General features: G+C 42.5%; 1 protein-coding gene across 4 annotated transcripts in view; it reads right to left on the bottom strand.

The window, feature by feature from the left end:
- Window positions 1-23,494, bottom strand: part of pax5 (paired box 5) — a 300,149-nt gene that overhangs the window by 246,817 nt on the left and 29,838 nt on the right. For 2 of the 4 annotated variants that reach the window (XM_062971568.1, XM_062971570.1), the window contains exon 2: window positions 4,413-4,578. In XM_062971568.1, the coding sequence (XP_062827638.1) occupies window positions 4,413-4,578 (166 nt within the window). Of the gene's footprint in view, window positions 1-4,412; window positions 4,579-13,470; window positions 14,761-23,494 lie in introns of those variants that run through there. The other 2 variants (XM_062971569.1, XM_003223324.4) reach the window with 2 other exon arrangements.

Genomic DNA, 23,494 nt, shown 5'->3' on the forward strand with positions numbered 1-23,494 from the left:
TACAGACCATTCTTTTCTATCAGAAATTACAATTGCAAAGTATAGCAAAATTGCAACCAGAATCTATCAAGCACTTTTGTTCCACACAGGCACCAATACAATTAATGAGGTTACATTAGAATAATATCTGGCCGTATGCATCCATTGAGTCAGCTATTGTAAACTGCCAGAGACTATCTGGGACTCTTATGTCTAGCCTAGTAGCAAACCAGTGGCAGGTCAACAAAGAGATCCAACAAGGAAAATCCAGTTGTTTGTATCTATTGCTATATATTAGTCAATCAAAACCCTTCTTTCCAGTATTATCACAGTTCTATGCTGTCCATCTCCCCCTCCCCCCAAAAAATGCAGCTGGCTACACATCCATGTACTATTACAATAATGTGAATTTATATCTTGTTTCCCATGTGAGCAGGACACAACTGAGTTTTGGACAGAGCTTTCAACTGTACTCCAGTGTCCATGACGTTCATGAGATTATTTTTTAAAAAAAACAACACTGAAATTTGTGTCTGGGTGCTTTCCTTCTCTGGACACTTTGTTGTCTTGGCCTTACACTCTTTGTTAAGTAGAATGGCAAAATGAAGAAATTAGATTCAGAGATTGTTAATCTGAAATTGGATTTTGCTGTTGATTTCAGTGATATATATTTTACTCATACTTCCGATTTTTCTGGTATTACCATAGAATTTTTAAAGAAATGATTTGTTCTTAATCTCTAGCTTGCTTGAGGAAATATCAGTGATGTAGTTAATCAAGGTTTGTTGTGACTCAGCTTCTCTATTAGCATTTTCTATTATATAACCTAATCTAACTATAATGTTTACGTATATATACAATGACTATAATAAAACACTTAATAAAGCATATTTTACATTAAAAGCATGCATATGGTCATTTAAATGACTTCATGGCATGAATTTCCTCTTTTAATTAATTTAATCTTAGCTTAGTTGATTAAAAACTTTCATTCAAACCATTGTATTGCCAGTTAACGGAACTGGATTGGATTTAGCATTAGTGATTGTGCTAACACAACAAAGTCCATATAAAGACTATACCTCACTGTTAACCAGTCACAATATTTACACAAAATATTTATATATTTTATTGTTTGTCTGTTTTCTCCCCATGCATTCCTCAAAGTGATATACATTTTTTTTAAAAAAATTGTATTTTTAAAGGGAAAATTTTTGATGTGCATATTCTTTTCTATTCTTTATCCCTCAATATCGTGTTTATTGACATTGTCTATGCTGCAAGGCCCAAGAGTTGTTTGGGAGAGCTCACTAACCACCCTCAGCAGCTATATTGTGTTTTAAGGATTTCAGTGCCTTACCATGTTGTACTTCTTACAACAACCCTGTAAGATGGGTTAATATTTTTATTACAATATTACAAAAGGAAGGCGAAGAATTGAGAATGAGAAAGTACAGCTTGCCTTAAGGCACATAATGAAATCGTCAGAAAATTTAAACCAGAGACCTACTGGTTAATAGTTCATTATTTAGGCAATTGTCCAATGCTATACAATTCTGTAAGATGGTAAGAGCTAAGTGATTTGGAGAACATTGTATTGTTTTTTTAGTAAGTTAAAATGCCATATTTTTAAAAATGTGGATAAGCAGGATTTTACATTAGACTACAGAATAAGTGGATCTGATTCCAGTGGTCTAGAATTATTGAACAACCCAAAAAAAGCATAATTATTATTTTCCCTGAGACAATGATGAATAAATTTCCAAACTTTCACCAGAGCAGACAACGGCTAATCATTTTCTTTGTGCTATGAACAGCCACCATAAAGCAAGCAGTGCCCATTTTTAATTTAACATACATCGTAAAAGACTACCATTCCCAGAATGCAATGTCCAATATTGAACAGAACACTCCAAATTTAGGCCTATAGTCTGGGCAAGACAGATATACAATCTTCTTCTGTGACTCTTAATACATTGCGAGCACAGACTGGCTGATAGTTATATCTGCAAGTGCCATCAACTACACGTCCATGACTGAGGTGGCACTGAACTATTACCCAAAGAAATCAATTTTGAGTGTGTTTACTTTTGAATGGTTTACAGCTATTATTTCTTTTATGCCAAGTTTTAATTTGAACACTACAAATGAAGTGATTCTGATCCCAAAATATTCGATCAAGTTTCTTTGTATGTGACTCCTCTCTTGGATTTTTTTTTACTACTGATTTTTTGGACACACAGAAAGAGAGCACATGAAAGCAAGACACGGGGAGAGAGAGAGAGCGCACACTCTCCAATTACAGTGACATTTTACCAACTGTAATTATTAGTTATGAAAATAATGAGCTATGAAATTCCAATTTATTGTTGACAACTTAAATGACAAAGCTCTGGAACTCAATTCTTAGCTCCCTAGTAATGCAAATACATCTAGTGACAAATCTATTCCGAAAAAAGTAACACTCTTAGATGTTCTCTCTGGTAAGTAAACAAGTTGGCTGTTTATGAGTTTAATTAGTAACTTTTCAGAATGATTGTGAGCAGGGAAGGAAAGAGAAGGTAGAATGTCACACGTCTGACCCTAAATAAGCTATAAATAAACATCACATAGACACAATTCCATAAATCATACAAAATACGAATGGCTAGTTGTGGAAACAAAAATTAAAATATGAAACAATACTAATTGTACAATTCCAATTGTATTGGTACTTCCGACAGTTTTTCCTTGTGTCTGAAAAATCAGACACTCAGATTTCTTTCCTGAGGTTTAGAATGTCAGAGTCATCTGACCACCTCCAGAGTGAATGGTCATTTGAGCTGGAGTGTGTTGTTTTTCACACATCACAAGATCAAACCACTAGCAATTCAATTTAATACCATTATATTAAATAGATGGCCTTGTCTAAAATCTGCTATTGGCTCTCAGGATTTCGCAAGGAATAGAGAGATTAAACAGATTCACAAATACAGGTCACAGTGAAGAACAATCCGCTTCACTAAGAATATGCTTATACTTTAATAATCAAGGCATTTGCAATCATAGCCAATGGACTTTATATAATGTGATTTCCTTATAAAAGGAAATTGTAGTTTAGCAAAAAATTGTTTTCATGGTTCTGTTCTAATTGGTGTGAAATTTCAAACTTTATAAAGATATTGTCTACATTCAAAACCAGCTACTGGTCTTTAAAATAGGATTACGCACAGTTTTGAAAAGCCAGCAGACCTACACAAGACATAGTACTAGCGGTAAAATTTTAAATATTTATATCCTCTTAAAAATTGTGGCACAAATGTAACCGTTCTGTCCTATGAACATTTACTAAGAAATAAATCCTACTGTGTCCAATGGGATTTACTTCCCAGCAAAACGCTAATCTTTGCTAAGTTACAATGAAAAGAGGAAACAAAAAAAAACCTATTCAGATTTTTCCAGAGATGCTTTTGGAGCAGGGAAAGGAAAGGTAAGAAGGAATCCTTAAGAACAAACAGATTTATTATGGTATAATCTTTCTATATGAGTGGGAATCTATCATAAGTACAGCAGGTTAACACATTCTACATTCTACCTTTAGAAAAGCTATTTGTTTTCAACTCATATTATTTTAACATAGGTGATCAGTTTATTTAGACCGGGGGTGGGGGGGCGGGGGGACTTGGAACATTATAATACCACTGAATAGTCTTAAACATGACTCACTTGTAATTATACCATTCTTTGAACTAAGTCACGTTATACTGTACACTCTGAAATTATCTTCTTCATTATTTAAAGATATTTGTTTATTTATTTACCCTCTTGCTACACTGATTAGTCCATCTCTGCTATGAACACGTTGATATACACAAAGCAGAAAATTAGAATTATTAATCATTGCCCTAATATGAATTTTCTACTTGGAAGTCAATGTTATTCAAATGTGAGTGTGTTTTGTTTTTTTTACAGACATCAGGAGAAACTCTAAAGTCATCATTCAGTGCAGAATTAAGTGCGCTTGTGTGTCTTGATTTTGGTGTTCTTTAAAACAACAAAATCGGTTCTTTTGAGTGAATCTGTACAATCTAATGCAGACTATTTCTCAGATTTACCAAATGCCATTGGACTTACATCTGAGTAGGATTGCAATGTTAGAAGCCAAAGGGAATCCTTGTATTTAATGTTGTTGGGTTGTTGTTGTTTTTTACAATTCCAGAAGACTCGGCTATAATTCAATGGGAAGCATGTAATGCACATCTCTAAATATCATTTATTTTCAGGTTTATATTTATAAAACATTTCTTAGCTTTGAGGAGCCAAGTATTGTTATGTTCCAAGAATTCTGCCCTGTCACCTGCTGAACTGTTTCTTGTAACAGGCTCATATAAGAGACACATAGCATCCAATATTTTCTCTTCAAGGATCAAAATGATTCACTGATCTGTTTTTACCTGCCGAGAATTTTGCTGACGCAGCCATGGCTGACCCGTAGTTGCCTGGAAATGTCGCAGGGTCTCACACCTTGATGAGCAAGTTCCACAATCCTTTGGCGGACTACGTCAGGGAGTGGTCGGCCATTCACAAAAACACCCCCTAACTGATTCACTCCTCCGTGTCCTGAAACATATGGGGGGAAACAAAAACAAAAAAAACAAAAAACAAGCAGAGAAAAAATACATCTTTGTGACTAGTGAGCACATGCTTAGAGGCAGCCTTGTTTGCTTGGGATTTCTCTCTACCACTGAGCAACTTCTTGACAAAAGTTTTCAGCATTTCTAAAATGCTGGCTATGGTTTATTTACTCAAGGAGGAGAAACAACATTATTTACCAAGATCTAATTTGACACTGATACCAATTTGACACTTGTGTAACTCTAATTACTTCAGTAATTGCCCAGGATAAAGTGGCATGAGTATTAGGCCTCTGGGTTTGTAAAACTATCTCTCTAAAGTTATTTTAGGCCAATCCCAAAATCATCTGGTAATGAAAATCATGAATGAGGACCATATAGTGTAAGAAGTAGTTTTAAAGGGCTTTAGCACTCTTACGTTTAAGTTAAAATTAGGGAGGAGGTACATTCATGTAAATGTGTACAGGATCAGGATGCTTCCCTAATTTATTTGGAAAATAATGGCAAAATCCTTTGCTCTCTCAGGGCCCTTCCACACAGCAATAAAACCCAGAATATCAAGCCAGAAAATCCCACAATATCTGCTTTGAACTGGGTTATCTGAGTCCACACTGCCATATATTCCAATCCAAGTAAGTGAATGGATGTAGAGATGTGGAGTAATTTCTAATCTTTCTTGTTTACAGCAAGCTGCAAAATGTTAAAAGCTAACAGGTCCCGCTCAGAGAGACTTGGGGTACTGTTCTTTCTGTATATGAATTTTCACTGTTCTCTTTTAGCAAGACAAAATATCTGCCTAGGTTGAAATAGTTTCCACTAGATGAATAGTGACTAACTAGCTAAAATCAATGAGCACAAAATCACTAACTGAAAAAATATAATTAACCCTAAAATTGTTAATCATGCAAATGACTTAAAACAGAGAAGTGTAAGTGCAGAAAACAAATAATTTCTATAATCAGTATCATTGCAAAGAACTGAACAAAAGTAATAGTCTAATATTTCTGTTTACAGAGTGCTTGAACTGTACAAAATGAGTGATGAACCAAAGTGTGTCTATAGCAAATAAATAGCTAGGTGTATAAACCATTTTTAATTAAATTCCAATACTGTTACCATAGTTAAATTGCTGTCAGACTTGGCATATATCTCCCAAAACTGTTGGAAGTAACATCAAATCACTTAAGCTACTTGACAGTTTGAGTCAGCAAAGACTAGCATCTTCATGAAGTTCCTTGGTTTTGTAAAAAAAAAAACCTTTCCTTTCTTTCAGTTGACTAGTTATAACTAAATAATGTTTTGGCCTCAAAATCAAGTTTGTGTATTTGTGTTTAAATTCGTGCTGCCTTCCTTTTGAGCTTCAAAATGGACCAGGCTGGCTGGCTGTTTGGGTGCATAGGAGTATGTAAACTAAGAGATCGTGGAGTTGTTATGAGTTTTCCGGGCTGTATGGCCATGTTCCAGAAGCATTCTCTCCTGACATTCTCAGAGGTTGTGGGGTCTATTGAAAACTAGGCACGTAGAGTTTATATATCTATGGAATATTCAGGGTGGGAGAATGTTGCAACTGGGATCATACCTAATAGTAGGATGAAGAAACAGAGTTTTCTGCAAGTGTTTTATGCATAACTGCAAACCCTCTCAGATAACAAATTACTTTGCAAAATCAAAGTTAGACAAAAGGGCTGTAAGCCTTTATGTCTTGCTTAGCTATAAGAAAGATCTATTGGTTTGAAGCAGTTACTGTTACAGCAAACAGAAAGCAGAGCTGAAGAGTCATACAGAGAGTCTAAAAGTTATGCAGTCCTAGAGTTCTAGCTTCCTGGCTGAGACTGATAGATTGTTCAATGCATATGAAACCAAGCTGAACTTCACAAAATTGAGCTGCCTGGACTAGTTAACCAAGAGCACAGAAGGAACTCATGGTAGCTAGTATCAATAGAATGAATTCATGGCAGCTAGTATCAATAGAAGTCCTGTGTTTTAAAATTGTGCTTTTCTGATATTATGTTATATTTGGGATAGTGGTTGTGGTTATCATCTTATGTGATATTGTCTTATACTCATGTATCTTTTATGTATATGTTGTGCCCTGGAGTACCTTTGTAAGCTGCCCTGAGCCTCTATGGGGAGATGGTGGCAGGATAGAAAAATAAAGTTTTATTATGATTATTATAACCAGCCTAGCCAGCAGAAGCCAACAAAGGTGCAAGCAGGACATGATGACTGTCCTTAAAGGCAATGTGTAAGGTTGATTGATACCACAAGGCGGTGAAAAGGGAGAAGAGAACATAACATGTAAGGAAAAGGGGAACTCTGATTTTGACAACAAAGTCCATTATTCCCAGGCACTCTCACTCATATATTTGCACAGAACCCCAATAGTTGCAAACAAACCCACAGCTTTCAGCAACCCAATAGTGCACAGACTCAAGGCATAAGGAAAATAAGTAAACAGTGGGTTCCTACCCCAACTGTGTAACAGTCAGGGGAGTTTACTTGAATTTGGGTTGAGGATCATTCAGGGTGGGTTGGGACTGAAGCAGAGGATGAGGAAATTAGGCTAACCAAGAAGCCCATTGGGTGAGCCAATGCTTTAGGAAAACACAGTGGACACACACAGGGAATCCGGATATGCCTTTTTTTTCTCCCCCAGAAAGATGACCGTTTTACTCTGCCTCACAACCAACAGCTTGGGGTTTGTTTCTCCCTCAGAAGAGCAGTTTCGACTCTGGTGACATTTTGGCGGGAGAACGTGCCAAGGGAAAGGGGGTCGCTAATAATTCAACACTGGGGTGGGGAAAGCTATCGAGATGTCTTTTCTGCTATCAGACAGGAAACCCAAAGAAAAATCCCGCCAAAAAGGAAGGAAGAAGCGTCTCTCTGAGCGAAATGTTTTTTTTACACACACTGGAGTGTGGAAAGGGAAAAGGCTAGAAAACTCGCGCCTTGTGTCTTATTGGTTCTCCCAAAATGGCTCTCTTGTCGTTGGCTTAACGCTTAAGTCAACCCCGTTGATTCAGTGAGTCTACTCTAGCTGGGATTCCCACTCCTTCAACACACTAGAGGAAAAAATCCACTTAAAATCCGGTTTCTGCCTCCTGCAGAATTCTGGGGTTTGTAGTTTAGTGAGGCTGTGAAAGGCTCCTCCCTAAACTACAAACCCCAGAATTCTTGCAGGAGGCAGAAACTGGATTTTAAGTGGATTTTTTCTCTAATGTGACGAAGCTACCAGTTGGATTCAAGGCCTATTGAGTGAAGAAGAGAAACGCTCACCTGAAAGCTTAGTTTCAGTAACTAGAAACGAATACATTCCTAATACGGTGTGTTTGGATGTGATAGTCGTTTTCAATAATAATAATAATAATACAGTAATAAGGAGGAGGAGGCGGAGGAGGCCTCTTTGACACTCATTGCTATTGCCTTGTTTCTTTCTGACAAGGTTTAACTTTCTCCTCAGCCCCATCTGAGGCCAACCTGGAATGAGGCAAAGGCCATTCCGACCCCATTTCAGGTCTGAATGCAGAATTAGTCTTCTGAGATTGTGACGGTTAGTATTTAAAAACGAAAATAGTGCCTTTCCTCAGTGTGAGAGCGAATCATTTCTTCCAGGAGTTACACACACACACACCTATACATACATACACACACAAATTCGTGAGACGTCGCCGAAGAGGAAAGTCACGGCGGAGAGATGTAAACAAGGGAGCCATGAGGCTCCATAGTTTGGAGGAGTCAGGAACAGCCAAAAGGGCGAGTGTCCTCACTCTCCAGAGCCTAAACCATTTTTCCCAATACGGATTCAACAAATTGTTGGCATCCAGCTCGAGTAAAACTTTACTAGAAGAGGAGGCAAGCGCGAGAAAAGTTTTCTTCGACACTCTCAATGGAAGGAGGCTGATCCTAGAGAAGCTGTGCCTCTGAATACTGCTTCATGCTACTCCCTGGAAGACCCCTTTCCCCCTTTGGCCCTGCTCCTTTGGGTTAATTGAAAAACCTTCTTAAACCAACAACTGGAAGGAGTGTAGTTTTTCGCCCCTAATAGAAAATGCATACAATGAAAACGGGAAAGGCTTTAGAGGCGGGCCGAGAAGGAAATCCTCTTTCTGGCTTCCATCCCACCTGCGGAGAGCTCCTTCCCCTTTTCCTACATGCATCAAGATTTTCCCCGGGATGTTTTTGTGTGGGAGTTTTGGCAGGGCCAAGGAGACAAAAACGTGCGTTTTGTTTTGCCTGGGCAGCCAAGCGCGGCAGGGGCTGCATTTCCAAACAGAAAGTAACGAGCCTGGAGCCTTCCTCTATTTTGGTTTGCCTTATTTCAAGAAGCTAGGCTGGATCCAGGCTGCCAAATAATGCAGTTTGAAGTGCATTATACAGTCAGTGTAGGTGCATGGTTCAAACTGCATTGTATGGATTCACATAGACGATATAATACAGTTTAAAGTGTACTGTGGTGTCGAAGGCTTTCATGGATTTGTGAGTTTTCCGGGCATTCTCTTCTGACATTTCGCCCACATCTATGGCAGGCATCCTTAAGAGGTTGTCAGGTCTGTTGGAAACTAGAGATGTGGGGGTTATATATTTGTGGAAAGTCCAGGGTGGGAGAGAAAATTCTTTTCTGTTCGAGGCAAGAGTGAATGCTGCAATTGGCCAGCTTGATTAGCACTGAATGGCCTTGCAGCTTCAAAGCCTGGCCGCTTCTGCCTGGGGGAATCCTTTGTTGGGAGTTGTTAGCTGGCCCTGATTGTTTCCTGTCTGGAATTCTCTTGTTTTCAGAGCGTTTTTCTTTATTTACTATCCTGATTTTAGAGTGTTTTTAATACCAGTAGCCAGATTTTGTTCATTTTCATGCTTTCCTCCTTTTTGTTGAAATTGTCCAATTTCTGTTGAAATTGTTGATTTAAATGGCTTTCTCTTAATGGACAGGAAAAGACGCAGGCCACCTTCCTACCACTTTGGCAAAACAAGACTCACAAACTGATTTGCATGCTCCTGAAAGCACTGGGATGTTGTGTTGCTCTTTATTTACTATTGCAGCCTGGCAGCTTCAAAGCCGCATTTAAAATGCATTTTTGGCAATGTAGATCCAGCCTCTTAAAAGCATCGCCTTGATACGGAATTATTTTTTTAAAAGATCCCTATGAAATAAATTAAAGTTATAGATAGAATAAGAATATAAGTAACGTTGGATGCGATGCTTATTGCTAGTTCTCCAGGAATAGGATGGAGCGAGGATTCAATTAATAGGAGAGGTCAGTTGGTCAAGCTGATGCAAAATAAAAGCTAGGGAGTAAGTAAAAGGTTGCTCTTAATAGGGTCTTGTTTTCCCTGCCACTTTGGGAAAACAAGACCGACAAACTGACTGATTTGCATGGCCCTGAAAGCACTGGGATGCTTTCAAAGGGGTTGGGAGGGGGGTGTTTGCCCCTGATCTTAAATTCCTGGAGAAGGTATTGATTTATCATTATTTGGGTTAATGGAGGAAGCCCCCCGGTCGTCCCCTGGCAGCTTCCACACACATGGTCTCCCTTCAGATTAGCACAAAGGAGACTCCAGGAGTCGGGGGGGGGGGGGGGGCAGAGAGAGAGAAAGCTCCTTTTGATTGTCATAATTGTAAAGCCTGCTTCAGCTCTGGCAGGATTGCTTGCAAGTCCACACAGCAGAACCTGGATGCTAACCCTCTCCCTCTCTCACACACACATGCACAAAAACACACACCGGTTTCGCTCATCATTTCCGGCCAATTTGAAACGGCGAAGGTTGTCGTCTCGCCCGTTTTTCTCTTTACATGCTTCCTGGAAATGTTTTTGAAGAGGTGGGAAGAGTGAATGGCCAGCTAGATGGACAGATAGGCAGCAAAAGAGACCGAGAGACGCGATGAGTCACATCGACTGCTATTTGGAGAGGAAAATAGGCTCAAAAGGCTGCCGCGCAGAAAGGGAAATGCGATTAGTTCTACCCGATATTTCCTTGAAATCTCTGCATCTAATCCGGCGTTTAACTCGCCGTGAGAGAAAATGTCATTTCACATAACATTGTGCTAATGGAGAAATCTCCTCCGGCCTCTCGAGCACAGCCAATCTTCAGCAAACACATAGGAGACCCGGCCTGGTTAAGTTAAAGAGCCAAGTGCCGGCAACATCCAGGCATTGCAGAGCCCTCCTATCGGTGTTGTCGAAGGCTTTCATGGCCGGAACCACTGGGTTGCTGTGAGTTTTCTGGGCTGTATGGCTAAGTTCCAGAAACATTCTCTCTGACGTTTCGCCTGCACCTATGGCAGGCATTCTCAGAGGTTGTAAAGTATGTTAGAAACTAGGCAAGTGCAGTTTATATATCTGTGGAATGTCCAGGGTGGGAGAAAGAACTCTTGTCTGCCTAAGGCAAGTGTGAACGATGCAATCAGCCACCTTAATTAGCAAGGAATAGCATTTCAGCTTCAAGGTCTGGCTGTTTACTGCGTGGGGGAATCTCTCTTACGGTATGCAGCCTCGAGATTGAAACAAATTGGCCTCGCTTTAATTATTATTTAGAGGCAGAAATTAATAGTGAGATTTTATTTTATTTTTTAAATGGAGGGCTTTAAAAATATTCTTTTTGAAACACGACTCGAGAGAACAACAGTATTTTAAAAAAACAAAGTTTTGCATTTCCCATAGGGAATCACCTCAAAGTACTTCATCATACTGTTTAGTCGAACGCTTTCGTGGCCAGAATCACTGGGTGTCTGTGAGTTTTCCGGACTGTATGGCCATGTTCCAGAAGCATTCTCTCCTGGCGTTTCGCCCACATCTATGGCAGGCATCTTCAGAGGTTGTGAAGTCTGTTAAAAAATAGGCAAGTGGGATTTATATATCTGTGGCTTGTTCAGGGTGGGAGAAAGAACTCTTGTCTGTTTGAAGCAAGTGTGAATGTTGCGATTGGCCACCATCAAGGTGGCATTGAAAGGATTTGGAATGAAATAGCATTGAAAGGCTTTGCAGCTTCAAGGTATGGCTTCTTCCTGCCTAGGGGAATCCTTTGTTGGAAGGAGTTACCTGGCCCTGACTGATTCATGTCTGGAATTCCTCTATTTTCTGAGTGGTGTTTTTATTTACTGTTCTGATTTTAGAGTTTTTAGATACTGGTAGCCAGATTGTGTTCATTGTTAAGGTTTCCTCCTTTCTGTTTAAATTGTCCACAGAAGCAATTGAAATCCACAAGCATGTGGACAATTTCAACAGAAAGGAGGAAACCATGGAAATTAACACAATCTGGAAACCAGTATTTAAAAAAACTCTAAAATTAGGACAGTAAATAAAGAACAACACTCAGAAAACAGGAGAATTCCAGACATGAAGCAATCATAACCAGCTAACACCTCCAAACGAAGGATTTCCCCAGGCAGAAATCAGCCAGGCTTTGAAGCTGCAAGGCTGTTCAATGCCAATCAAGGTGATTAATTGCAACATTAAGCAGTCGTGAGTTCTTTCTCCCACCCTGGACCTTCCACAAATATGTAAACCCCACTTGTCTAGTTTCCAACAGACCTCACAACCTCTGAGGATGCTTGGCATAGATGTGGGTGAAACGTCAGGAAAGAATGCTTCTGGAACATGACCACACAGCCCGGAAAACTCACAGCAACCCAGTGATTCTGGCCATGAAAGCCTTCGACAACACATTAAGGGGTCTCGCTTGTATTTCTTGGTCTCTAAGGCCTCCCGCACCAACTATATTCCGGATAAGAAGTCAAGTAGGGACAGGCAGAACTTTGCAAACACCGAGAAGGAAAGAGAGGCACGTCGCGGCAGGAAGAAGACTCGCGGATGCGGGAAAAAGAGCGAAGCAAGGCATGGATGTCAAAGAGAGAAATGAATGAAGACAATGAGAATGTGTGTGGGACGGGGGGGGGGGGGGGTCCTGAATATTTTCCTGTGCGAAACTTGCTCTGATTGGGAAATAAATCACACAGGGGTATATTATCATATATGCCCTTTTAACTCATGTCCTGGGTTCCGTTTCCTCCTCCAATTTCTCCCTGTCTTTTAGGACCCTTCCACAGAGTCATATAATCCAGAAAATCAAGCCAAAAAATCCCACAATTTCTGCTTTGAAGTGGGGGCTCTTCCACACAACCCTATATCCCGGAATATCAAGGCAGAAAAATCCCACAATATCTGATTTGAACTGGGTTATCTGATTCCACACTGCTATATATTCCAGTTCAAAGCAGATAATGTGGGATTTGATTCAACTGTGTGAAAGGAGCCTTAGTTCAATGCTGCTAAACTGCATTATTTGGTATTCTGGAATATAGGGTTGTGTGGAAGGGCCCTGGGTTATCTGAGTTCATACTGCCATATACTCCAGTTCAAGACAAGAATATTGTGGGATTTCCTGCCTTGATATGCTGGGTTATATGAAGGGCCCTTAGATTCTTTTTTAACAATATTACTTCTATACTATACAGTTATTGTGACAGTGATGCTATTATTATTATTACTTATGATAATGATAGCGATGCTATTGCTATTATGAAATAGGTACACAAGGGAATGGAAGGGAAGTCTCTCCACTCCAGGCTTTTGACGTTTTACAGACTATGGCCGGTTTTTTTCGCTAGGCAAAGAGCCGGGGAAGAGCCTTTTTTTAAAGAAGTCGCCTTCGGGCCCTTCCACACAGCTCTATATCCCAGAATATCAAGGCAGGAAATCCCACACTATCTGAGTGTGGACTTAGATATCCCAGCTCAAAGCAGATATTGTGGGATTTTCTGCCTTGATATTCTGGGATAGAGGGCTGTGTGGAAGGGCCCTTCCTCCTCGCCTTTCCCTCCTTCCTTCCTTCCTTCCCCACGAAAAGGTTGCAAACAATCCCCGACCCCGCCGCCTCTACTTACTATGCATCGCGGCGAAGGGGTCGTGCTTACAGTGTATTTCCATCTGGGCGGCCGCTCGAGACACGGCTTCAAAAGCGGACTCCCAAAAAGCCTCAAACGCGTCCTTTTCGGGTCCTTGGGGAAGAGCTCGGTTGGGTCCAAAGAAAGAGTAGTAATAATAATAATGATAAAACACCCTGGGCGAATGGCCAAGCGAAAGAGGGGCTCCTTCTTTCTCCAAGCCGGCGGCGAAAAGAGAAGCGCGGACGGAGATCCTGCTCTTCGTCCGAGGAAAGGAGCCTGGGTGGCTTTCTCAGCTCTGCGGCTCAGTTCGCCCGCCTCCAAGCGGCAAAGGCCATGGATCCTGGTCCAGGAGGAGAAGCAGGGGCTGGTCCGAGGCGGAGAGGGAAAAGGGTATTCCACAGCGCGAGGCTACTTTCCCAGGCGCATCTTCGGGTTGTCGTCTTTCCTTCCTCCCTTCGACTTACTTGGGGCCTTTTGTCTCCCCTTTCTCCCCTTCCTCAGCCGCCCTCGAGGAAAGTCCCGAGTCCTGATGCGAGAGAGATCGAAAGAGAGATGTGGACCTCCGTTTCTGCCCTTTTCCTAGGCTCGCCTTCAGAGCCGAGCCTCGGGAGGAGGAAGAAGAAGTTGGCGGGAAGAAGTTGCGCTTGGAGAGGCGCCAGAAGCGGCGGCGGAGAGGAGGAAGAGGAGGAGGAAGAGGAAGAGGAAGAAGAGGCAGTGGCGGCGGCGGCAGCAGGAGCCTGCCAGCGGCATATCCCCCCGCCGCGCGCAAGAGAGAGAGAGAGAGAGATGGAGAGAGAGACCGCGGAGGCGTGTTTTGCTCGCGGCGGGCGCGCGCCACGCTCCTCCAACTCCCCCTCCCTCTCTCTCGCAACCGACACGCCACGCGCTCCTTCCTTCCTCCCTTCCTTCTTTCCTTCCTCGCGCCAGGAAAGTTTGCAGAGAAGAGAGAAAAGGGAAAACAATTTACAGACCGACCCCACTGCTTATGCTGTGCTGTGTGTATCTTTGAGAGACACAGCGAGAAAGAGAGAGAGAAGGCGCGTGCGTGAGATGATTCTAAGTATGTGCGTGTGTGTATGCGTCCAACCTAAAGCGAGCCTCCGCTCTCAGGGGTGCGCGCGCGCACCACCCAACTGCCTCTCAGGGAGGGGGAGGGGGACGGAGAGGACGGGGCGCGCGCGCATGCATGCATACACGCATGCATCCAAGGCTTTTCTCCCTCCTCCTCCTCCTTCGCCTCTTCCGGAAACAGCCGCTTTTCAGGACCTCGCTTGGAGTGGACAGCGGAGAAGAGGAGGAAGGGAATGGGCGGGGGGGACTCAAGCTTTGGTGGGGGGAGGGTGTCTATAGGCAACGCTACTTCTCCGCCGCTGTTTCTTTCCGCCCGTCACTCAGTCCAATCAAGTGGCCAATCAGAAAAGTAAAGTTAGCGGCCCGGCGCGGATTGGCTGGAGGGCGCGAGGCGTGAGGCGCGAGGCCAGAGAGGGAAAGGGAAAGAGAAAGAGGGGGGTGGGGGCGGACGCCCCTGATTAGCCGTTGGCGGAGCAATCAGCGCGAGGCAGGAGTAAGAGGCGGGGCCGCCCGCGCTCATTGACAAACTGGGCCCGCGAGGGAAGGGCAGGGGGATGGGAGGGGGTGCGCGCGCACCTGCCGGGTTGGTCCTGATCCTGCCCAGGTTTCGTCCCTCCCAACACCTCGGATTTGCTCCCAGATTAAACCTCGCCATACATTTCCCACCAATAAGTCAAGCCCGACCGTAGGTTAAGGATCCAGCCAAAAAAGCAAAGAGTGAGTGAAGCAAAGGTGAACCTAGAAAAGTTGGCACTGGGTTCGTGTGAACGCCTGTGTGTGACTCAGGAGGCAATCCGTCCCCAGAGTGGACTCGCTGGACAACCTCTATGTCAGGGGTTCTCAACCTGTGGGACCCCAGATGTGTTGGCCTTCAACTCCCAGAAATCCTATCACCTGGTAAACTGGCTGGGTTTGCTGGGAATTGTGGGCCAAAACACCTGGTAACCCACAGATTGAGAACCACTGAGTTCTTCCACACACAGCCATAGAACTCAGAATTTGGAGGCAGAATAATCCTCAATATCTGCTTTGAACTGGGTTATCTGAGTCAGTCCACACTGCCATATGTTCCAGTTCAAAGCAGATAATGTGGGATTTTATTCAGCTGTGTGGAAGGGACCTAGGTCTGCTGATTCACACGGGCACGTTCCTTCCTTGCTGGCTGCTATGGGGCGATGATTTCCATAGAAGAGATGGGCACAGTCCAATGACGTGTCGCCCACCAAAGGGACTTCCAGTTTCCCCTCCAAAAACATCCCCCACATTGTTGAGCGTTCAAGGGCATGTGGGAGAGGGTGTGAAGGGAAACTGGGGCTGCTGCGCATCAGAATGCGTTGGGCTTCGGAGGAATGCCCAAGCGATGATGCGTGAACGCCCTGAGCGAGTGTAAGAATGTGCAGGAGGCAGGAGAATATATATGTGTGTGTGTGTGTATTCATTTATTGATTTATTTATTTACTATATTTATATATCGCCTTTCTAAATTGCCTCTCCAGAATTAGGCTGTGCATTCTCATACAGGTAATCTTAGTGCTGAGCCCAAGCCAAAGGGGAAGCTGCTTCAGAAACTACAGCTGTATCTCCTCTTTGAGGGACTCCATCTCTAATTAAATGGCCAGAACTCAGTGTTATGCAATGCTGGGATTTGTAGTTTGCATAATTCCATAGCATTGAACCAAGGTAGTTAAAGTAGATTCATTCTGCAGCATAAATGCATCCCCAAGGCTTTCTTTTCAATTGCTGGAAGCTTTGGTGTTGGTACACAATTGTCTATAACTAAGGAATTCTAAGCAGGCAATCACTGTAATGCACACCTTTCTTGGCCAAATTACAAAAGGTGCCTTTTTTGCCACTGCATTATTATATTCGGCAGCAAATGCTGGTTACAGTTACAGGGTTTTGAAAATGAAAGTGTGCATTAGATTCTATGGTGACTGGAGTAAATATATATATATATACACACACCATACTGTATATATGCATGTGATATATATATATATATATATAGAGAGAGAGAGAGAGAGTATATACTACACACACACTATATATGTGTGTGTGTGTGTGTGTATATATATATATATATATATATATATATTGTTTATATGTTTATAGATTTTAAAATGTATTGAAATGCTTTTAATGTAAAAAGTGGGGTATAAATAAACATAATAATTGGGTTGCTGTTAATTTTCCGGGCTATATGGCCATGTTCCAGAAGCATTTTTTCCTGACGTTTCACCCACATCTATGGCAGGCATCCTCAGAGGTTGTGAGCGCTGTTAGAAACTAGGCAAGTGAGGTTTATATATCTGTGGAAGGTCCAGGGTGGGTCCAGGGTCTGTTTGAGGCACGTGTGAATGTTGCAGTTGATCACCTTGATTAGCTTTGAATGGCCTTGCAGCTTCAAAGCCTGGCTGCTTCCTGCCCGAGGGGGGAATCCTTGATTAGGAGGTGTTAGCCTTGAAGCTGCAAAGCTTTTCAGTGCTAATCAAGGTAATCAATTGCAACATTCCCACGTGGCTCCTGCAGAGAAGAATTCTTTCTCCCACCTTGGACCTTCCACAGATATATAAACCTCACTTGCCTAGTTTCCAACAGACCTCACAACCTCTGAGGATGCTTGGCATAGATGTGGGTGAAACGTCAGGAGAGAATGCTTCTGGAACATAGCCATACAGCCCGGAAAACTCACAGCAACCCAGTGGTTCCGGCCATGAAAGCCTTCAACAACACAATTAAGGGGTCTCGGTTGTACTCTATGGCCTCCAGCACAAACTATATATATAGTGTAATATATTTATATACATATTAAATGGCCAGGACTCAATGCTATGCAATGCTCGGATTTGTAGTTTGGCGAGGCATCAGCCCTCTTTGACAGAGAAGGCTCAAGGCCTTGTCAAACTACAGCCTCCATGATTCCATAGCATTGAACCAAGGTAGTTAAAGTAGATAAACTTTGTGCCGGAGGCCTTACCTAGTTTGTGCCGGAGGCCTTAGAGACCAAGATAGATAGATAGATAGATAGATGGATAGATAGATAGATACAGTAGCGTCTCACTTATCCAACATAAACGGGCCGGCAGAACGTTAGATAAGTGAATATGTTGGATAATAAGGAGAGATTAAGGAGAAGCCTATTAAACATCAAATTAGGTTATGAATTTACAAATTAAGCACCAAAACATCATGTACAACAAATTTGACAGAAAAAGTAGTTCAATACTTAGTAATGTTATGTTGTAATTACTGTATTTATGAATTTAGCACCAAAATATCAGGATGTATTGAAAACATTGACTGCAAAAATGTGTTGGATAATCCAGAACGTTGGATAAGCGAGTGTCGGATAAGTGAGATTCTGCTGTATATATGTTTGTATATTTGTAGATTTTAAATTGTATTGAAATGCCTTTAATGTAAAAAGTGGGATATAAATAAACGTCGTCGTCGTAGTAGTAGTAATAATAATAATAATAATAATATCCCTCTTCTCCTGCCTCTTGTCTCTTGTATATTCTAACCCATTCAGACTCTCCCCCCTCTCTCTATATATATGTGTGTGTGTGTATTGCTTACTCAGACGTCTGTCTATCTGGGCACGGTCTGTACCTCTCTTTAAGTGTGCGTATGTTGCTGCCAAATGAGAAACCTGAGCCCAGGCCCTCTCTGAAACGAACTCCGGCTATCCCCCGCCTTGCTTCCTTCCTTCCTTTCCTTCGGTTCCCATAGGAAGAGGCCGGGCCCTGTCTCCTTTCTTGGTGCTCCTGGGTCTCGCCAAGGAAACGGCGCCGTCCGCCCCCCGCAGCGCCTCTCCTCTCTCCCCCCGCCAAGGCCCGCCGACCCCATCGATTTTGCCATTGAACTCCCATCAGCAGCCGGGGAAGCCCTTCACCTCAGGAACCTCGGAGCGAACGTGTTTGCGTGTGTTTATATATATAATCGCGTGTGCCGAGGTGGAGGCGGGGAGCTCAGAGAGACAGCCTGTTAGTAGGATACACACTCAAAGGCCCGGAGGCGAGGAAGCGACTGAAACGGCCTTGACCATCGCTGTATTCATTCAACTTTTCCCTCCCGAGTCGGTTCCTGATGCTGGATCCATACCGCCATATAATGCAGCGTATGAGGTCAGCGTAGATCCATATAACGCACTTCCATGCTGTCCGGACTGTCTTACACTGTTCGAAAAGGAAGACACTGCTTTTATTTATTCTCATTTTCAAAGCTCCCAAGGCGGCGTTGGCTCTACTTTTCAGGCATTTTTACGTCGAAAAGAAGGTGAAATCTTTTCTCATGAGAAAAGCGAGACCAGGCGCCTTAAATCCGAATCAGGGCCGCTTCGGAGCCGCCGCTCCTCGTCTTGAGGGGCACAAAAGGGTCTCCCATTTGCACCCCATTCAGCATCGCTGACCTTAAGAGTTCCTCTTGGATAGACCTTCCTCTGCACGGTAATGCTCTTTGAGAAGACATTAGGAAGACAACCAAACGGAGCCATCGTCGGTGAATATTTTATCTGTTCCTCAATGCATGAAACCATAGAGGAGCGCATGGTGTGAAGCGGGGGACGATGCGGATTAACCCCGTGGAAGTACACCTCTGCAAGGCCCAGAGGAGAATATGCTTTGCTCCTTCCAAACCAGCAAGACTTGCTCCAACAGAAACCCTCTTCTTCGGAATCTTTTTCCCAAATGCATTTTGTTTCGGGGCCGAACGAAAAGATTCGGCCCGCTTTAACAGATGGACCAAACTCGGAGAAATGTAGAGGCGAATGCGCTTCAAAGTCTGTATTTCAAAGGAGGGAAACCATCTCTGACAACACTGGCCAACACACATTTCCGTGCCTCACATTCCTGCTTTCCAAAAACGGCACCGGTTTCCCCCTATCCGCCCTAGTTTTTGAGATACAGAACATATGTATGCCATCTAGAAAACCATAATAACCATATCTCGAGCCGATGAGGTCTATCCAATGCAATTTTCTGAATCAACGCCCCAAATAACCCCAGGAACAGGCCTAAAATCCAAGGCACCGAGAATGCCTTTGGACTGTGCTCTTCCTGGGGTCACCTTAAGCTGATAGGCGCCACACACATCCCTGGGCCTTCATTACAACAATGTATTTATTTATCGTGTCAGAAGCGAACCAAGGGTGTCTTTGTAATATATTTAAGAGCACAAACAAAGTAGAAAACTTGACATTATCCTCAATGTCCTTTGACCAGGAGCTGGCCACTTGGAGTGCCTCTGGTGTTGCTATAAGAAGGTCCTCCATTGTGCAACTACAACCATTGCTGCCCTAGAATATGTTGCACTGTGTTTGCACCTTACACATATTGCATTTATTTGTTTAATAAATGAAGATTGTTTTTTATTTATTGTAGTTCTATCCCAAGCTGAGCACTGTATCTCTGCAGCACTTTATTTTCTCAGTGTTTACCCATAATATTATCATTATTATTAGTAGTAGTAGTAATATTAATATAATATTATAGGAGCCTCCGATGGCACAGTGTGTTAAAGCGCTGAGCTGCTGAACTTGCAGACCGAAAGGTCCCAGCAGGTTCAAATCCGGGGCGTGGAGTGAGCGCTCGCTGTTAGCTCCAGCTTCTGCCAACCTAGCAGTTCGAAAACATGCAAATGTGAATAGATCAATAGGTACCGCTCCGGCGGGAAGGTAACGGGCGTTCCATGCAGTCTGCCGGCCACATGATCTTGGAGGTGTCTACGGACAACGCCGGCTCTTGGCTTAGAAATGGAGATGAGCACCAACCCCCAGAGTCGGACACGACTGAACGTCAGGGGAAACCTTTACCTTTATCTATAATATTATAATATTATATAATAATAATAATAATATGGGTAAAGACTGAGAAAACACAGTGCTGAAGAGATATAGTGCTCAGCCTGGAATAAAACTAATAATAACTTAATAATAATAATAATAATAATAATAATAATAATATATTATTATTATTATTATTATTATTATTATTATTATTAATAATAATAATAATAATAATAATAATAATAATAATAATACCGCTAGACAAAAAAGTACAATTCCCATGATTCCACTGATTCCATAGCATTGATCCATGGCAGCTAAAGTGGTGCCAAACTGCATTAACTCTACAGTGTAGGTGCAATCCTCTCTCTGCTTCACAAAGTGATACCCTGTCTCTCCCTTTAGAAGGAAACATGGAAACCAGGTCACCAAGGAAGCCCCACTCTGGGCATCCTCCTTGTTCCTCAGCCTCTGGGGCTGGATTATCTGGCTGTGTAGACTCATATAATCTAGTTCAAAGCAGACAATCTGAGATCGGATCCTGGGATATAGATCTAGCATGAGAGAGGGATTTCCTTTGAGATCTGACTCTTGGAAGGATCTGCTGTGTGTGTGTGTATTACTGTCTTCTTGGTCAACTCATGTGGGTGTTTCAAGGAGTCTGCAGGGAGACAAGGAAAACGGTCCATGTGCTTGTCCATAGCCTGGATCTATTATCCAAAAGGCCTTTTTTTTGCAGAATGAATGAAGTCCACCTACAAGCACGTGGAGATCATTCTTCTTTTTTCTCTCTGCAGAGGTATAATACCTGCTTTCCATTCCCTTGTTCCTGCCGCTTGCCATTGCCATTCTTTGCTGAGGCCTTCCCTGCAGGCTGAGTCCTTCGGGTTTCAAGCCTGGAGAAGAAAAGCTGAGCAAAGCCCTTTCTCCCTCGGAATCCTAAAAAAAACGTCGTGGTGTTTATTTCTACATTCCCCGAGGGTTTTTCCCCCCTCGCCTCTCCCCACATGAAGTAGTAAGACTGAAATCCAAATCCACATGCACAGAAAAACACAGGGAAAGGCTTGCAAGGTCTCCGACACTTCTGCAACCCTTTAAAAGAGCCCATTGCCGTTTTCCTTTTCTCTTGCTTGCCCACGCGTGTGCGAGGCATCGGTTTGGTCACAGGTTGGAGACTTTGAGGAGGAGGTTTTTTTAAAAAAAACCTTTGTGAACACAACGGTTTTGACAGCCTCTCGGTGTTAGAGGGATTTAAGGACTGAGCTGCGATTCTGTCCCAGAATTTTGGGTTGTTGTGAGTTTTCCGGGCTATATGGTCATGTTCCAGAAGCATTCTTCGCTGACATTTCGCTCACATCTCTGGCAGGCATCCTCAGAGTTTGTGAAGTATATTGGAAACTAGACAAGTGAGGTTTATATATCTGTGGAAGGTCCAGGGTGGGAGAAAGAACTCTTGTCTGTTGGAGGCAAGTGTGGCTGTTGTAATTGGCCAGCTTGATTAGCACTGAATGGCCTTGCAGCTCCAAAGCATGGCTGCTATGGATTGCATTGTATAGTCTTTTATGAAGCACAATTTCCCCTTAGGAGTGCAAAGATGCATTTCGCTTAGCCACCAAGTGTAAAATGGTGTATACTTCACCCTATCTTACTCTGCAATGTAATACAGTTTCAGAATGCAGTTTTAACTGCAATGAACTGCATTCTATGGGAGTGTAGGCTCATATGTTTTATTCTGTTCTATTGTTTTTGGGCTTTGCCCAATGTTAGCCGCCCGAGTCCCCACGCGGAGATGGAGGCGAGATAGAAAAAAAAAGTTGTTGTTGTTGTTGTTATTATTATTATTATTATTATTATTATTATTATTATTATTATTATTATATATTCCAGGGCCTTTCCATACAGCCATATAACCCAGAATATTAAGGCAAAAAATCCCACAATATCTGCTCTGAACTGGGTTATCTGAGTTCACATTGCTATATATCCCAGTTCAAAGCAGATAATGTGGGATTTTATTCAGCTGTGTGAAAGGAGCCTTAGTTCAATGCTGTTAAACTGCATTATTTGGCAGTGTAGATCCAGCCACATTGAAATTCAGACGCAGGCATACCTGTGCATACATCTCTTGTGTCACAACTGGCATTTGAAAGCTGTAAACATTATTATTATTATTATTATTATTATTATTATTATTATTATTATTATTATTATTATTGAAATGAGAATGTAATTTGCTCTCCCCATGCAAGTAAACCAGATCAATAGCACTGGCCAACACACATTTTGGTGCCTCAAATGATAGCATTTAGTATATTTGACCTGCTGATTCCAAAAAGAGCACCAGTTTTCCCTCCTCACCTCTAGGTTTTGAGATACAAAACAGATGCCATCTACCAGTCCCCATCTACTCACCCATAGAAAAGCATGATAACCATATCTAAGAATCTAGCACTGTTGCAGACTATCCAATACAACTTTCTGAACCAGCACCTAAGATAACACCAGAAACAGGCCTAAAAACCAAGACGGGACTGTGTATTAGCTAGTTTGATAAGCACTGAATAGCTTGGTAGCTTCAATGCCTGACTGCTTCCTGCCTGGGGAATCCTTTGTTGGGAGGTGTTGGCTGGCCTTGATTATTTCATGTCTGGAATTCCCCAGTTTTTCAAGTGTTGTTCTTTATTTACTGTCCTGATTTTAGGGTTTTTTTTTAAAAAAAAATACTGGTACCCAGATTTTGTTCATTTTCATGTTTTCCTCCTTTCTGTTGAAATTGTCCACGTGTTTGTGGATTTCAAAGGCTTCTCTGTGTAGCCTGCTTACCAGTGCTGAACCTCCATCATAAAAGGAAGGATCCCTGAAAAAGAATTATGACAAGAAGGGGGCCCAAACTACTTGACTGGCTGGCTAGTCACCCTGATGCAGTGGACCACAGACCGTGATTGCGTTTCCATCCATTGCAAAGTGAATGGATGCCATATGGGGTGTTTAGGGTGTTCAAGCTCCCTTACTGATTCAGAGCTCTTAAAGCAACTCTTGCTTATTCCTTTTCGAGAAATGTAAGTACGGGGAGGGAGGAGGGAGGGGAGATAGTGAAGCTAAGATTGTGGATATTTCCCTCTTGTATGCACCTCTCTCTCTCCAGAGACATACAAGCCAAGCCCT

The sequence above is a fragment of the Anolis carolinensis genome, chromosome 2 (genome assembly GCF_035594765.1).
Source record: "Anolis carolinensis isolate JA03-04 chromosome 2, rAnoCar3.1.pri, whole genome shotgun sequence".
Classification (NCBI taxonomy): Eukaryota; Metazoa; Chordata; class Lepidosauria; order Squamata; family Dactyloidae; genus Anolis; species Anolis carolinensis.